The 17,494-nt window shown below is 42.6% G+C and overlaps 1 protein-coding gene across 2 annotated transcripts in view; it reads right to left on the minus strand.

The window, feature by feature from the left end:
- Positions 1-301: 301 nt before the first annotated feature.
- NEMP1 (nuclear envelope integral membrane protein 1) overlaps positions 302-17,494 on the minus strand; it is a 28,855-nt gene continuing 11,662 nt past the window's right edge. The window contains exons 3-9 of one of the 2 annotated variants that reach the window (XM_036456616.2): positions 17,169-17,388; positions 12,206-12,278; positions 10,546-10,639; positions 9,376-9,490; positions 6,883-7,108; positions 5,557-5,730; positions 302-4,838 (exon numbers count right to left, since the gene is read on the minus strand). In XM_036456616.2, the coding sequence (XP_036312509.1) occupies positions 4,658-4,838; positions 5,557-5,730; positions 6,883-7,108; positions 9,376-9,490; positions 10,546-10,639; positions 12,206-12,278; positions 17,169-17,388 (1,083 nt within the window). In that variant the 3' untranslated portion in view covers positions 302-4,657. The remainder of the gene's footprint in view (positions 4,839-5,556; positions 5,731-6,882; positions 7,109-9,375; positions 9,491-10,545; positions 10,640-12,205; positions 12,279-17,168; positions 17,389-17,494) is intronic. The other variant, XM_036456617.2, reaches the window with a different exon arrangement.

A 17,494-nucleotide genomic window follows, 5' to 3' on the forward strand; every position in this document is an offset into this window, starting at 1 on the left:
AGTAGCTCCCTGGACCAGGAATAACCTATATATTGTTTTTTATGAGACAGCACAATAGTACAACCTGCTACTTCCGTAAGAATAGCCTTTAGAGATCTGGCATCTTGGGAAATCATCCAGCCCGGGGATGAAAGTAGAGCAAGAGATACCCAAGATGGGCAGCAGTGGCTAAGAAAGAAAAGGGAAAATAGATGGCATGCAAATGATCTCATTAAAAAGATGAAACTGAGGAGCTAATTACTCATTAACTAAAAACAAGAAATCCAAACTAGAGAAAGTACATGCTCATTAAGAGAAACCAATAGTCTAAAAACTTTATTAAAATTGGAATTACTTACAAACTGTACAATAAAAATGAAAAAATATATAATAAAACATTGACATTTTTTTCTTACAGAAAAGAGTGAAAATGAGACCCATGGCAAAGAGCCATCCCTGATAATTTTGTTCCTTTCAAACATTTATGAATATTTATTTTAAATATAAATAAAAAATATTTTAAAGTAACACTAAGGCATTACCCACAAGCTAAAACCTACCCGGTGACTCATCACCCGTTATTTCACCATCACGGGAAACTGAGGCAATTGCAGGCTGTAACAGCTCTAATACATTATGAGTTATCTATTATGTTAACATAATAAAAATGTTGTCCATATACTAGTAAAGTTCAGAGAATGTGATTTCACCATTTTCAAGTTATTGTCAAGAGTGTGAAGAGAAAGATGACACACATGGGCTGGGGCATGGAACTCCACTGTGTGCCGCTCCCATCCTCACTAAAGCTGTGCGTTGACATTCCCGTGAATTTGCATTGTTTATTCCCAGCAGGCTCCGGCTTCCATCACGTAAGGCACTGAAAACCCTTTTGAAGGTAGTAACCATGTAGAATCCAACTCAATAGTAACTGAGTCCATAAGCTAAGTTAGCAAGAGACACCATCAGATTACAATTGCATAGGTTTCCTTAAAAAAGTCATTTATGCTACATCAAAACAGAAGCAAAAGGTCGTAAGTGCATTTGCCTTGTAAAATGGCTATTTTTATGCGTATTACTTAGTTTCTGTTCCTGTGTAACATGAAGGCATAATAAATCTGTCAAACTGTCCGCTCCTTGGTTCAGATAAAATTCTTGGCATTTCAATATAGGTTATTATCTCATATGTCAGACCTAAGTCCAAAGGAATACAAGAAGGGCATTTAATTTCCTTTCCTCCTACTTCAACTCTCACCACTCAATTCAGAGAAAAGTTATGAGTACGCAGCTAAGAACCATTTTTGTGCAAGCATCCATCTGAGCCCATCTTTTTTTTCTTTTCTTTTTTTCTAGAACAACAAAAAGATTGAGGACAACTGCATAATCCAGCCCCAACCTTTTATGGATATCAGGGCCTGGGGTGACTATCTGGCCTATTTGAGTTCTTTTATTAATCACATCTCTATCATCTATGCTCAGTGGAGATTAGATTGAAGGGAACATAGTCAATGAAGAGAGGGCTGGGGCCTAGAGTGGGATGTATTAGCACAAAATGAAACATTGGAACTAAAACAAAACTATTACCAGTAAAATACCCTTTGTACAAGATATAAAATTCATGAATTTGGGGGGGGGAGACATAAACTAGTTTTGGTGAGATAAAGTGGCTGACAGAAATTTGTTGGAAGATATCAAAGCTACTAAATTTTCCGTAGTTTTGGTCATTCGTTTCATGGAAGTACTCTAAGTGGGAAAGTCAAGGGGAAATATTTTAGGCCATTCGGCTCTTATATTAATGAGGACATGCTCTACCAACTTGGTCAGGCTGATGAGAGGCAACAGATTTCGAATGCCGATGAGTCCCTGGGCCCTAGGACCAATTTGTAGCTTGATATTTGCAGAGCAAAATGCTGACATGGCAGCAGACGTGGTTCCAATGTCCAGCTCACTTCATAGTTATCCCTTCAAGCCTCCTTGATGAGATCAATCTTACAAGAGATGAGACTGCTGAAATTGCAAAAGCTGTAACTGCCAGAGAAAATTAAATGGGGGCTTTAAGTAGAGACTGAGCCAGTACACTAAGTGGCGGAGAGGGAGACAAGAGCAGCTTCTAAAGGTTTCCTAAGTTCAGCAATCTCCAGGCACGCGGGAGCTCGGAAGCATCTGGGGCAGAGCCACACAGGCAGGCAGGGCAAGCACACGCAGCACACCCAGGCCCCGTCCTTCACTATCCGAGAGCAGCTCTCATGCTGCCGGACCACTGTCATCTCCGCTGCCTACCGCTAGGTCTCCAACTACCAGACAGGAAGTAATAAGCTGAGTTCAATTTTACTCACCCTAAATTCAAACACAGTGAAAGTAACTGGTCTTGAGATGGAAACTTAATTTCACAAGGAGTTTACTAAACATAAAGAGAGAAATCCTTCCCTAACTCACATTGCTTTCTCACTGAAATGAAGACATTAATCAGGAAGTTACCCTGGAGCAAGCTACCACGCTCCCTACTAGCTATTTGGAGACAGAGAATCAACTATTTGTACAGCCGAAGTGCTTCTTCAAATCAACTTAGGTTCAAAAAGCCTAGGTCTCAATTTCTGTAAATAAGGACAAAAAAATAGTATACTCCAAAGGTCTTAACAGTTCATGTACATAACTCACAAAGGCATTAAGGTTTCCCAATATAGAGCTCCTTTACTCGGCAACTTTAACCGACAGCATCTGCCCCAACACTGCTTATTTTTCACTTTTCATTATGTCTATTTGCTGCCACTGAGGTACTTGTCACTTTGAGACAGTTTATGGCTGTGGGAAACGCTGCTGGAAATAATCACCTGGAGAGGAGGCTCAAAACTGACATTTTGGAAGGTAGTAATGGAGCCCAGGGTCTTTCAAAATAATCTGCTAAATGGCTGGTCTGAAGGAGTCATGAAGACTTTTTAACAAATCATCTCCATGCTCATGGTAATCCAGGAAGTCTAATGCTGTGCTCTTACCATCAGCGCTATCTTCCTGGATAGAGTAATTATAGCTTTTTTCAAGGTACGAGGGTGAAGATCACAAAGACAAAACCAGCTAATGACAGAGACGTGGAAAGTCACTCCCTCATAAATGGCATTACTGATTTATAGGGGTATTTTCCAATGGCAAAAGAATCTGAAACTAATGCCACTATAATAAAAGGCCACATAAACCTCTGGTCAGAAATGAAACGTTAAGTAAGTATATAATAAATTCATGGGAAAATGGTCTAGCCCTGGCTGGGTAGCTCAGTTGATTAGAGTGTCATCCCAATACACCAAGGCTACGTATGAGTTCAATATTTGGTCAGGGCACAGACAAGAATCAACCAATTACCACACAAATGAGTGTAACACGAGTTGATGTTTCTCTCTAAAATCAATTTTTAAAAATGTATATATGATCCATCTTTAAAAAAATATGATGCTGATAGTTGGAGCATCCAGAGGCATGATTAACTGAAGGTCTATTTTCTAGCAATGCAAACAAACTGTAGGAGCTACATAACTACATCTTGTATGTTGTATCAAGAAACTTCATTGTTTTAGGGCTTACAAAATTAGCCAGAGCTCATTGGGGGGGGGGGGGGGGGGGGGGGGTTACGAAAGACAGAAAGGAACAGGAAGAATGAATAGACAAAGGAAGGAAACGAAAAGGAGATAGTTTGCTAATTCGACAGCAACTCAAAGATATGTGACTCACTGACAAAAAAAAAAAAAAAGGAGAACCTATAAAAACCATTTAAATTCCCTAAATAAGATCACTTCTCCTAAATAGCAGGAATAATGCTAAAAACCAAGGGGAAGAGACTATAAGAAATGAAACAAACTCCGAACTGTACATACTTCACAGGTATGGGAACAGACCCTTCGTAAAAGGGCAAAGGGAGCTAGGAGGAATGAGAAGGAAAGAATGCAAATTTATTTTTAAGATGGAATTGAAAGCTGAATATAATAAAAAGCCCAACACACCTCCCCTACAAAAGAGCCAACAGGCATGTTCCTAAAAGCAGGACTCAGAATATCATGTATGAGAACCCAATTCAAGTCAACACAACAGCTTCTGGGGCTTTAATGGATAATCATATTAATAAATACGTAAGGGCCTAAGGGGCTTGTCACGAGGGAACACTTGCTGATTCTGGAACAGAAGTTTTAAGAAATTAAAATTACAAATGTCCACTTAAATAAGACAAACAAATAAAAATCCATTTTCCTCTTTAAACAAGAATTATTCTCAAGTCACTGGAATAAAAGTAGAAGTGAAAGAGGCTTAGATTTGTGGGTTTCTCTCTGAAAAATACAACCCAGATAACAGTTCTCACTTCCGAGTGCCAATCACAGTGGTAGAAGTACCATGACTAATCAACTTCCAAAAGAGGAGCTAGAACGCTGTGCTAGCTGTGCTCATCCAGTATCTTTGGAAACATAATAGGTGAGCTGTCTGCTTAACCAAGGGGAGCATTCAGTACCCCATTCCCCAGGGATCTCACAAATACCACCAAGGCCATTTCCAGAGGGAAGCCTACTCAGGCTTCTAATTTCAGTGGGAGAATTCCTGCAGTATCTCACTCTGTCTCAAGCTGAGAAGCATAATGCACAACATATGCGACATGGACCTTCAAGGTACCAAGCCAGTCCACATAAAAATAACTGACTTCTTCCTAAGTCAAAAAGTTGTTCTGCATGACAGTGGGGTACCGAGAATCTGTGTCCTCCTCCTCAGAGGATGTTTCTTCATAGATCTCATCCTGGGCAATAATGCTCCCTAATCCATACTCCTGCTCATGGACAGAAACTTCATTTGGTGTGAGGTGAAAAGAACCTTCCACAAAGTCAGCAAATCTGGAAAAGAGAAGATAATATTCATTAGGAACCTTCTGCCCTTTCTATTTTTATTTCAAAATAAGAATAAATTTTGATCTACTCAAATTACACTGACTAAAACAAGAGACAAGGAGAAAAGGAAAGTTGGGGTCATAGGCCAACATCCCCTGCAATCTCATCCTGCTTAATAAGCACTAGCCTATCCTTTGTAGCTATGGAAGTGCCAAGGTTCCTTTAGACACCTGTAATTCTGATAAGAAAGGATTAAGGGTCATTACACATTCATTCATGTTTATGGTCCTATAAATTCTATGCCATCAGGATTCTAAGTTGAAGCTTCACATACTCACTGGTATAGTTGCTCCCAAATAAAAAGGAAAAAATAATCCCACCCCTCTCCCCTGAAAGCAAACAAACAGAAAACACCACTCAAAGAGTAATGCAATACTATCAGAAGGGACACTTGACATGTACTGGAATATGTACTTGATATGTACTGAAGGGTACTGGAATCTTCTCACGTCTATGCTACAATCAAAGCTAGAGTAGATAGTTCCTGGAGGAACTAAAACACAGGCTCCGCTTAACATATGATTACATAACGTTCCTCTTGACTACTAGATGAACAGGAAAGTAAAGCCATAAATACAAAATTATTACCTAGAAGTATGATCTGTTAAAACTCAAGGTCACAGTCACTCTGAAAGATGCCTGGCATACCTGGCCAAGAGTTTACCTCTTTGGAGACTGGATTCGAGAAACAGTCTTCCAAGCAGAGCAGTCTGGACTGTTACAATATTCTCGAAGCTCCTCTAACGCCTTTTGAGTTTCCACCTCTCCTTGTATCCGATACTCTTCTTCTGTCAGGAGACGAGGGGGGACAATCTTTTCTGTTGCCTTACACATCTTTCTGTGCTCACCAAAATAACACCATGAATCATTAATCAGTAATCTACATGTACCCTTACCTCTATCTCCCTTCAGTGGGCCAGGCATACAGCAGAGAGCCTGACCTTGACTTCAGAGAGGAGGGGAGAGGGAAAGATAGAAACATTAATGATAAGAGAGAATCATTGATCAGCTGTTCAGCATGCCCCACAATGAGAATTGAGCCCGCAACACAGGTACGTGCCTTGACCAGGAATTGAACTGTGACCATGCTTTAGTTATAATGTACTCTTGACATGTCAAACTATTAGTGACAAGTCAGAATAGTCAATTATTATTCACTAATATGAGTAAATTCACTCATTTGCCAATAAACGATAAAGTATTTATTTTCCAAAAACTGGAAAAATGACCAAAAATGATGTTGTAAAACTGTGGTTCATTAACTTTGTTCCCCAAACTGAAGATATCACCCTGGACTATCTGTAACAGAATCACCATTGCAACCTGAGACCATTCCATATTCACTACGCAAGGTGAATCACATCTTAAGACTATGAATTACATCTTAAGACCAGTGTGGCTCAGTTGGTTGGGCATCATCCAATGGACTGAAAGGTTGATGGTTCAATTCCTGGTCAGGGCACATACCCGGCTTGTGAGCTCTATCCCCAGTAGGGGACATGCAGGAGTCAGCTGATCAATGTTTCTCTCTCTCTCTCTTCCTCTCCCTTCTTCTCTCTCTACAGAGCGTGGGGGGGGGGGGAGGGGGGGGATCATCAATTAAAAAAAGAAAAAGAAAAAAGGGGAAAAAAGGACCAAGACTCCCAGAGCAATCTGAGAGCCAACGTGAAATACTCTGAAACCATGTAACTGGAGGCATTTGATATAAAAGTAATATACTTTGCCCCATCTAGTGGTGACATGAACACATCACACTTTAGTGGATACAACACATCACACTTTAGTGGATAAAATAACTATCAATATAAAAAATGCCTATAGAGAGCTAAAAAAAAAAAAAAGAGAGAGACTCAAGAAGGACAAACTCAGAAGCAATAATACAATAAATTTTCATTAGCAAAGAGGCTCTCAGGTCAACACTTTTGTATCCTTTTGCTGCGACTCTATCAACACACTGTACATTTCAATAGTTACATCGCCTTTCAGTCACCTGTAGGTTATGTACAGCCACCGAATAGGGTACTCCAGGTTCTTAGTACACAGAGCAATGATGATAATGGCCAAAGCAATCTTTGGTATCTGGATGCCAGAATACATGAAACAGAGGCCCATCAGCTGCAAGGTCCAGGTCAGCAGGTTGATACTTCGTTCATTCTCCAAAGGCCCAAGCTTGTAACAGACTGCAAAACTCATAAATCCAACTGCGAGGACATAAGCTACGAGAAGAGTTAAAAGAAGACAATTGTAAAATAATTTGTGTGGGGAACAGCAATAAGTGACTATATAGTACCGACTGAACCAGGAAAATAGACAAGATCATTACTCAATTATCATACATTTTGCTATTATTCAGATATCTTTATCATTTTAAGCTTCCATCCTTCCTTTTATCCCTAATTTATCTGCATCAAATGAAGCACTACTACACATTGAACAACTCTAGAATAGTCTTGTTAAAAAAAAAACAAAAAAAACTATATATGGTCTAGTGTCAGCCCAAGGATTGAAGGGTCCCAGGTTTGATTCTGGTCAAGGGCACATACTTCAGTTGCAGGCTCGATACTTGGCCCTGTTCAGGGTGTGTGGGGGAGGCAACCAACCCATGTCTCTCTCACATCGATGTTTCTCTCTCTGTCTCGCCACCTTCCACTCTCTCTAAAAATCAATGAAGATTATTATGCTAAGTGAAATAAGCCAGTCAGAGAAAGACACATAGCACATGATCCCACTTATATGTGGAATCTAAAGAACAAAATAGGTCCAAAAGCATGAATGCCTGGAACAGACTGACAGATCTCCGAGAGGAGGGAGGTTGGAGGGATAGGAAGAAGTTAAGTAAAGAACTTATATGAATACGAGAGGCCCTGTGCACAAATTCGTGCATGGGTGGTTGGCCGCCAGCTCCAAGGAGGGAGATGGCCCTCAGCCCACCTGGGAAAGGGGCCACGTCTGCCACCACCCACCCCCAGTTACCCATCCCAACCAGGGGTCTGAAGGCCCTGGTGGGGTTGAGAGAGGAGGCGATGGTCACCGGACCGGGCGTGGAAGGAACAGACGCTGGCTGCCAATGCTGCCCCACCACTGCGTGGTCCCTGCATCCTCCCATCCTCCTCCCCTCTCTGCTACACTGCCACCACAGTGGGTGGGTATCCCCCAGGGAAGGGAGAGGATGAGAGTGAGACAGACCCTCGTGTTGAAGGCTGACTCAAAAGATGGCAGTGAGGGAGCTGCTCTGCTATGTATGAAACCCCAATCCAGAAGCAGATAGTCTACAAATGGTTTACCACCAGGGGCCGATGGGGGATAGTCAACTGGGGGGGTGCAACCTTGGGATGTTGGCTGTGGGAGTGCACTGACCACCAGGGGGCAATGCATGTGTTAAGTACCTGCCCCCTGTGGCCAGTGCAGGTCAAAGCAACTAGTCGGCTGGTTGTTCCGGCCATTTCAGTTGTTCGGTCAGAATAGTCGCTTAGGCTTTTATATATACTAGAGGCGTGGTGCGCAAAATTCATGCACAGGGGAGTGTCCCTCAGCCCAGCCTGCACCCTCTCCAATCTGGGACCTTTAGAGAGATGTCCAACTGCCCGTTTAGGCTCTATCCCATGGATTGGGCAGTCAGACATCCCTTTCACAATCCAGTACTGCTGGCTCCCAACTACTAACCTGCCTGCCTGCCTGATTGCCCCTAACTGCTTCTGCCTGCCATCCTGATCACCCCTTAACCACTCCCCTGCCAGCCTGATTGACACCTAATTGCTCCCCTACCACCCTAATTGCCCCTAACTGCCCTCCCCTGCAGGCCTGGTCCCCCCCAAATGCCCTCCCCTGAAGGCCTGGTCCCCCTCAACTGCCCTCCCCTGTGGGCCCAGTCACCCCTAATTGCCCTCCCCTGCCAGCCTGGTCCTCCATAACTGCCCTCCCCTGCAGCCTGGTCCTCCCAACTGCCCTCCCCTACTGGTCTGATCGCCCACAACTGCCCTCCCCTGTCAGCCATCTTGTGGTGACCATCTTGTGTACACATCAGAGCAGCTATCTTGTGTGTTGGAGTGATGGTCAATTTGCATAGGATAGAGATGCACAGCCCATAGACACAGACACTAGTGTGGTGAAGGCCTGGGCTGGGGCGGGGGCTTGGTGGAGGGGGGCAAAGGAAGGGAAAAAATTGGGGACATCTGTAATACTGTCAACAATAAAAATAAATACTTAATTATATTAATAAAGTCAATTTACAGTTTTTCAGAAAGATGCCTATCATATAAAGAAAGGTGTACTTATCTACAACACAAATTAAAGTCTTCTTCCGAGCAGCATCATTTTAATTTAAGAGAAGGTAACAACTCTAGAAGAGTTAGAAATAAGTGAAGAACTATGATTTTTAAAAGTTAATAAAAAGGCATGGACTATTAAACTCCTAAAAGTTAATTTCATTAACTAAAATAGCCTATAAACATATAAAAAGGAAAGCAAAACCAACAATACTTACTTAAAAGATATTGCCAGTAGGCCCTCCAGATCTCTTGTAAATTTTTAAAAACTAGTTGAATGAGATATAGCGAAAAGGACCAGCCTCCCACCAGGATGAAATAAATGGGACTTTTCTAAAACAGAGTAGAAGTGAAAGCAAAAAGTTACAAAAGATTTCCATACATAAAAGCAAAATGAAACTATGTTAAAAAAAAAAAAAATCAAACTACTGAAAAACACATCTCTGACAAACATTTCCTATTAAAGTGGTACAGTCTGCAAAGGATACTGGGAAAATAAGATGCTAAATAACTTAAAAGCCTAACTATGTAACTTGCAAATAGGAAGGAGACTTTAATCCCCCACTAAGCGCAGAATCTATACTAATAAAAGGGTAATATGCTAAGTAGACCGGGTTGATCAGATGTCTTCCAGACATCCCACTTCCTCCCTTACAAAGCCAGTGTGGAGGCCAAGGCAGAGGCAGTTAGGGGCCATCAGGCCAACAGAGGTGCAAGCAGTTAAGCGAGATCAGGCTGGCACAGGGAAGCAAGCAGTTAAGAGATAGCCAGGCCAGCAGGAGGGAGCAAGCAGTTAGAGGACGACCAGGCCAGCATGGGGGAGCAGGCAGTTAGGGGCATTATAAGATCTGTGCAGGGGAGCAGGCAGTTAGGGGCCAATAAGGCCGGTGGCAGGGGAACAAGCAGTTAGGGGCATGATCAGGCCTGTGCAGGGGAGCTGGCAGTTAGGGGCCAATAAGGCCGGTGGCAGGGGAACAAGCAGTTAGGGGCATGATCAGGCCTGTGCAGGGGAGCAGTTAGGGGGCGATCAGGCAGGCAGGCAAGTGGTTAGAAGCCAGTGAGAGGGATGTCCGACTGCCAGTTTAGGCCTGATCTCACAGGGGTCCCAGACATCCCCAGAGGAGTCCCAGATCGGAGAAGGTATAGGCCGAGCTGAGGGACAACGCCCCATGCACGAATTTCATACTCTAGGCCTCTAGTTTTAAATAAAAATGGAGTTTATGTGTAATCAGGCTCCAAGTTTCATCATGGTACCTTTCTGAATCAAGGAAGGAGTAGGACATTGGCTTAGATATCAATGCAAATTTCACTGATGCTAAATTAGTTTAAAAAAACTAACTTTCAATTATCCAGATTCATCTTAACCACTTGAGTATTCTGCTACTTACCTTGGGCATAAACTTGGACAGCATGAAAATAATGATTAGCAGAGATGCCACAATTCCCACACTCATCCCAGTGGAATAGTAGAAGATTTGGCTTCTGCAAAGAGAAAATGTATTTCATGACTATGTGTGTATTCTTCACATATGGCATTGTTTCAACTAGGACAACTATCCTAGTCAAAAGATAGAAAAAAAGTTACAAGATTAGAGCAGGTATTTACCCAAAACTTGAAGTCAGAAAACTGAAGAAACTGGAACAATATAGTTACTCCCAGATTATGAGGATTAGTACCAATGAGGTCCCCTCAAGTATATCCCAATAATAAACCTCTGCTTAGTCTCCCACTCTCATCCCCAGCATCTCTCCCAAGCCCATTATTTATAAGAGTCTTTCTTTTGAGCCAAAGCCGGTTTGGCTCAGTGGTAGAGCGTCTGTCTGCGGACTGAAAGGTCCCAGGTTTGATTCCGGTCAAGGGCATGTACCTTGGTTGCGGGCATATCCCCAGTAGGGGGTGTGCAAGAGGCAGCTGGTCAATGTTTCTCTCTCATAGATGTTTCTAGCTCTCTCTCTTCCTTTCTCTCTGTTAAAAATCAATAAAATATATATATATTTTTTTTTAAAAAAAGTCTTTCTTTTGAGTAACCGTATACCATCTCTGGGAGAAAGAAGGGACAATACTGCACTTGTGAGGACTGTAACTGAACTGATCACCCAGAAGGATAAACGAAACACAGGGCCTAGAACAGAGCACTCTCACTCCTGTTCCAGGCTCTTTCTATCGATCATTACTCCCTCACTGAGTTTCTCTTAGGATCTCCAAAAAAGGAACTTCCACCACCCTCACTCCAGCCCAACTTCAAAATCCAATTGTTAATCTTTCATTCACTACTCCATAAATACTTTTTACTTGTACACAGTTACTGTTGATTCTATCTTTGTTCAATGTTTGCTTTTTTCTCTCTTTTCTTTGTATTTGTACAGTTTCACTTAGCTTACCTAGTAAATTCCTAAAGGCAGGAAATGAATAAGTGGTTAATGTTTGTTTATTTCTGTATTCAAGTACTTTTAAAAATTATCCAAACAGCCCTAACGAGTTTGGCTCAGTGGATAAAGTGTCGGCCTGCGGACTGAAGGGCCCCAGGTTAGATTCCGGTCAAGGGCATGTACCTGGTTGCGGGCATGTCCCCAGGAGAAGATGTGCAGGAGGCAGCTGAATTGGTGTCTCTCTCATCGATGCTTCTAACTCTCTAGCTCTCTCCCTTCCTCTTTGTAGAAAATCAATAAAATATATATATTTTAAAATTATCCAAGCCCTAGCCAGCTTGTCTCAGTGGATAGTGTCAGCCTGTGGACTGAAGGGTCCCAGGTTCGATTCTGGCCAAGGGCACATGCCTGGGTTGCGGACTTGATCCCCAGTAGGGGGTGTGCAGGAGGCAGCTAATCAATGATTCTCTCTTATCATTGATGTTTCTATCTCTCTCTCCTTCTTCATTCCTCTATGAAATCAATAAAAAAAATATATATTTAAAAAAATTATCCAAGCAGATAATGGCCTAGCCATAAAGGTCCTGGAAAAGGAAATGGCAGCACTTGAAGTTTTTACAATAAAAGTCAAGGACAGGTCTGAATCTCGTCATTCTGCACTCTAGTCTTGGAACTTACCTGCTCAACAAGTCTCCACAAAAAAATAATGTAAGTCCAAGAAGGAAAACGAGAAAGAGTTTGGGATCAAATCCTGAAATAAATAGAGACTTCTGTTTAATAGGAGAACCAAACAGTTAAAAGTACGGTATTATAGTAGTCATCCGCTGGGGGATAAGGCCCAAGACCCCCAGTGGAATCTGAACCGTGGATGGTATTGAAGCATAAATGTATTTTTTTATACAAAAGCAGCTATGATAGTTTAATTTATAAAATAGGTACAGTAAGAAATTAACAACAACTAACAATCAGATTATAACAATATATTATAATAAAAGTTATTATGTAAACGTGGCCACTCATTTCAGGGCTCCCTGCTTGAAGTCTTAGTTTAGGTTCAATGTTTCGTGGTGCAACACACATTCATCAATTGCAACATGTTTTCTGTTAGGTCTTCCACCCATAAATGTAATGCCTTTTTCATCTTAACTAAGCACTCACCATGCACCGTGCCTGTAACTTTTGCAGTTTGACTTGTGACAGCAAAACTACCATGGGGAGATCCAAGATGGCTGCGCCCAGGTGAACACCTAGCTGCAGCCGCACACAACAATTTCAAAAAAATACAACTAAAATATAAAACAGACATTGCCCAGAACTACAGGAAGGTTGACTGACTGGAAATTCCACAGCAAGAAGCAAGGAGAAAACCAGAAGGAGGTGCGGAGGAGCTGGAAAAGCCCAAGGTACGGAGATGCGGCGCGCGGAGAGGACGGAGCCGGAGAGGAGGGAGGCAGAGTGCCTGGCGGGCATTCCCTAGCGCACAGGTGTCAAACACAAGGCCCTCGGGCCAAATCCGTCCCGCCAGGCCTTGCAATGTGGCCCGCACCGCGCTGTCATCACTGCACTCCGCTGCGTTTCCATCACAATGACAGTTTATGACTGTTCAGTAAACCATTCGGCCCTTGATTTAGGCTGGATTTTAGATTTTGGCCCCTTCTCTGATTGAGTTCGACACCCCTACCTAGCGGAAAGGAGATAAAACTCCGACTGTGCTGGGCCCCTGACTGCTCTGAACCCCAGTTCTAGGCCAGACCCCGGGGACTCAGGCTCAGCCATAGGGAGCCGGGCTGTAAGGCGGAACCCCGGGGAAGCGGCGAAAGGAGGTCCCGGCGGCGAGCACATTGCGCGCAGAGAAGGGACGGTTGGCTGTGCCACGGGATTGCCCTGACGGGAAGGAGACTGGGGCTCCAGACTGCTCTGAACGCCACCTCCAACTCCACTACCAACTGAACTGAACCCCAATACCGGGCTCATTGGGGGAGAGCATAGACTGTTTGGCAGCAGGCGAAAATCGAGGGCACCTTTCTCTCAGAGGCGCCGGCAGCGAGCACTGAAGGACCTGCATAGGGCGGGGCTGACGGAAGCCAAAGCTGCAGGCTCCACCCTGAAACCCTGTCCCATCTGTAACTGCGAAATGCGACAACAAAATAGATCACAAACGAAAGAAATGGAGGACAAAAAGCGTCTGGATATAGAGTTCAAATCTATGCTTATAAGGTTTTTCAAGAATTTCCTAGAAAAGATGGATAAGACCTATGAGGATATGAAAAGAGATCAACTAGAATTAATAAGGAGTCATCAAGAAATGATAAGGGATCAACAAGAAATAAAGAATACATTGTCTGAAATAAAAAATATTTTACAGAGTCCTAAAAACAGAAGGGAAGATCACAAGAATCAAGTCAAAGATTTGGAACATAAAGAGCCAGAAGACACTCCTCCACAGAAGCTAGAAGGCAAGAGAATCCAGAAAATTGAAGATAATGTAAGAAACTTCTGGGACAACCTCAAGCAAACCAACATCAGAATTATGGGGGTCCCAGAAGATGAGAGAGAGCAAGATATGGAAAACATACTGAAAGAAATAGTGACAGAAAACTTCCCCCACCTGGTGAAAGAATTAGACTTACAAGTCCAGGAAGCGCACAGAACTCCAAACAAAAGGAATCCAAAGAGGACCACACCAAGACACATCATACTTAAAATTCCAAGAGCAAAAGACAAAGAGAATATTAAAAGAAGCAAGAGCAAAGAAGGTAGTTACCTATAAAGGAGCACCTATACGCTTGTCAGCTGACTTCTTAACAGAAACCATGCAGGCCAGAAGAGAATGGCAAGAAATATTCAAGGTGATGGATAGTAAGAACCTACAGCCAAAGATAATCTATCCAGCAAAGCTATCACTCAGAATCGAAGGTCAGATAAAGAGCTTCACTAATAAAAAAAAGCTAAAGGAGTTCATCAACACCAAACCAGAATTATATGAATTGCTGAAGGGGGTTCTTTCAGAAGAGAAAGTAAACAAAGATAAAAATTATGAACAACAAATATGTAACTATCAACAAGTGAATCTAAAAACCAAGGAAATAAAATAAAAAAAATCTGATGAACAATAGTAACTGTTGAATATAATAGAATCAGAGGTATGGAAGGGGAATGAACTGATGATTCTTGGGGAAAAGGGGAGAGGGGGACGTGGGAAGAGACTGAACATAAACTGTGCACCTACGGATGAGGACAATGGGGAGTGGGGAAAGGGCAGAGGGTGGGGTGGGAACCTGGTGGAGGAGAGCAATGGTGGGGGGAAAAAAGGAAAGGAACATTTGTAATAATATGAACAATAAAAACTTATTTAAAAAAAAAAAAACTACCATGGATTTCTTTTCCTTCTTCACAATTTCATGGATAGAAGATTCATTCTTACCATTTATCTTAACAACCTCAGCATACAACATTCTTTTTCTTTCCTTATTAAGCCAATAACTTTCATCTTTTCACTTAAAGGAAGCACTTCACAGCTTCTCCTTGGTATATCCAAATTACTCTGGTGCTTTGGGGCCATTATTAAATAAGCCAAGGGTTACCCGAATACAAGCACTGAGATACGGGAACAGTCAACAATCAATCTGATAACCCAGATGGCTACCAAGTGACCAACAGGAGGGTATACAGCATGGATACATTGGACAAAGGGACAATTCATATCCAGACGGGACAGTACAAGACTTTATCCTGCTACTCAGAACAGCATACAATTTAGGTAACTGAAACCACAGAAAGTGAAACTATGGATAAAAGGGAATTATTGGGTAGAATAAAAGGCAATGCTGACATTATTGGTCAGCTAATAAAATAAGTACAAACAGTCCATCTAAATAGCATTACAAATTCCACACAAAGCTGGGACACCCTTCCAAAGAGAAAGGGTAATTAGGTCTCTGTCTAACCTGTACTTCCCTGAAGATCTTATTTTTATTTTGGCTACCTACACCAAGGCTAAAAGAAACCAAGCTGCTTTGGATAGAGCCAGGCATAGTGGCATCAGCACTTCATGCAATTGCCCACAAGAGGTCTCCACCACTCTGGCTTTCAAGTCTTAAGTCACTCAGGCTTGGATTTAACAGATTTGCCTAGAACTTTGGATCTGAGCCCTCTGTTGTTCTCTAACTGGCTGTTCTTCTGGCCCAACACCACCATTTACTTCCCTTCGCTAACAATCACTGTGTTGGAAAAACCTGCATTCAAACACAGCTCACTCAGGACCACGGGGCCCAAGCAGAGGCCCCTTGGGGGCATACCAGACCCTCCCACAGCCTTCAAATTCAAGAGCTGTGTCTAAGGGAGATCCACAAATGGAATAGGATTAAAAAAAAGATCAGTAAATGCAAAAGAAATACAAAAAACAATCAACAATAAAAACAACAGGCCAATCCAAAGAACTGTGTAACCCTGGGGCAATTAGAAGGCACAAACTATTTTGTAGCAAAACCCGAGAATGTTTCCATTACTCACAACAACCCAAGACCCCTGGTGGTAACCAGGGAGAGACCACAAGTCACAGAGAATTCAACAGGATAATGATCCACCTCCTCTGTGAAACTTTCTCAGACATTCAGAGAAGGGAGGGCTTCTCCTATGTCTGAATAAGCCTTAAATTGCAGTGATCTTCATATTTATCATTCCACAAATACTTTTTACTTAAGAAGTACTAATATTCAGTTCTGCCTTTCTTCAGTTACATATATATCCTAATATATAAAACACCAGGGGCCATTACAACTGAAACAATCAGACGGACAACAAAACAGCAGCCTGCCTGGGGCAAGCAGGTCAGCGGGGGGGGGGGGGGGGGGGGGGGGGGGGGGGGGGTCAGTAAGAAGCGACCAGGCCAGCGAGGGTGGCAGTTAGAGCAATCAGGCCAGCAGGCAAAGGCAGTTAGGGGTGGTCAGCCTGGGGGGGGGGGGGGGGGGGGGGGGGGGGCAGTTAGGGGCAATCAGGCAGACAAGCAGGTGAACAGTTAGAAGCCAGCAGTCCCAGATTGTGAGAGGGATCCCAGATTGAAGAGGGCACAGGCTGGACTGAGGGGACCCCTTCCTCCCCCACCCTCCCCACCCCACATGTGCAAATTTCATGCACCAGGCCTCTAATATATATTTATAATATATATATATATAATTTCAGAGAGGAAGGGAGAGAGATGGAAACACATAAATGATGCCTTAGTCGGCTAGGACTCCAGTTTTTTATTATTTACCGTTCATGTCTTCAAATGTAGACCTGTACATTTCGGAACACCTATCCTTGTCTAGAAGTGCCCAGAAGGCAGGAATACACTTTAAACTCTGAGAAATCCTAGGAATATCAGGTCAGAGCCATTGGGAAGATTAAGAATGTGTATCTTCACAATTCTAGGTAAGGAGGTACTTACAGTGATCTAATGTGAAGTCCCACCTCTAGGCCTAACGGGCTTCCTGTGGGGTGGAGCCTCTCTAAACTGTCTGCAGAAGCAGGGAACTCAGGTTATAATCAGAACCAAAATGGAATTATCTTGGGCCGACTTCTCTTTCTCACTAATTATACCCTCCAAAGTTCAGTCCCTTCTCACTATAGAATCCATCATAAAAACACAGGTGAGACTTACTGCGGGTCACAGTGACACTGTACTTGGTGTCTTCCTCAATAATCTCAACTTTGAGGCAGGTTTTTGTGCTGTATAGTCCCACATTAACATAGGTGTCATTCAATTTCTCTTTTAATAAGAAAGAAAAAAAGTTCCAGATACTAAACTGCTCCAGCTCCTTCAGCTTCTCCTCATTCTCCACCTGGGTGACTCGTACCAGTTTGGAACTATTTACCCGAACCTGTAACACAAAATAGAAATGAATTTTTCACAAATAGAAATTTTAAATTAACACAAAACTTTAGAGTAAATATCTAAATCAGAAATGGCACTAGTTTTCCACAAGG

This window comes from Pipistrellus kuhlii, unplaced genomic scaffold, assembly GCF_014108245.1.
Source record: "Pipistrellus kuhlii isolate mPipKuh1 unplaced genomic scaffold, mPipKuh1.p scaffold_m20_p_3, whole genome shotgun sequence".
In the NCBI taxonomy this organism is placed as follows: Eukaryota; Metazoa; Chordata; class Mammalia; order Chiroptera; family Vespertilionidae; genus Pipistrellus; species Pipistrellus kuhlii.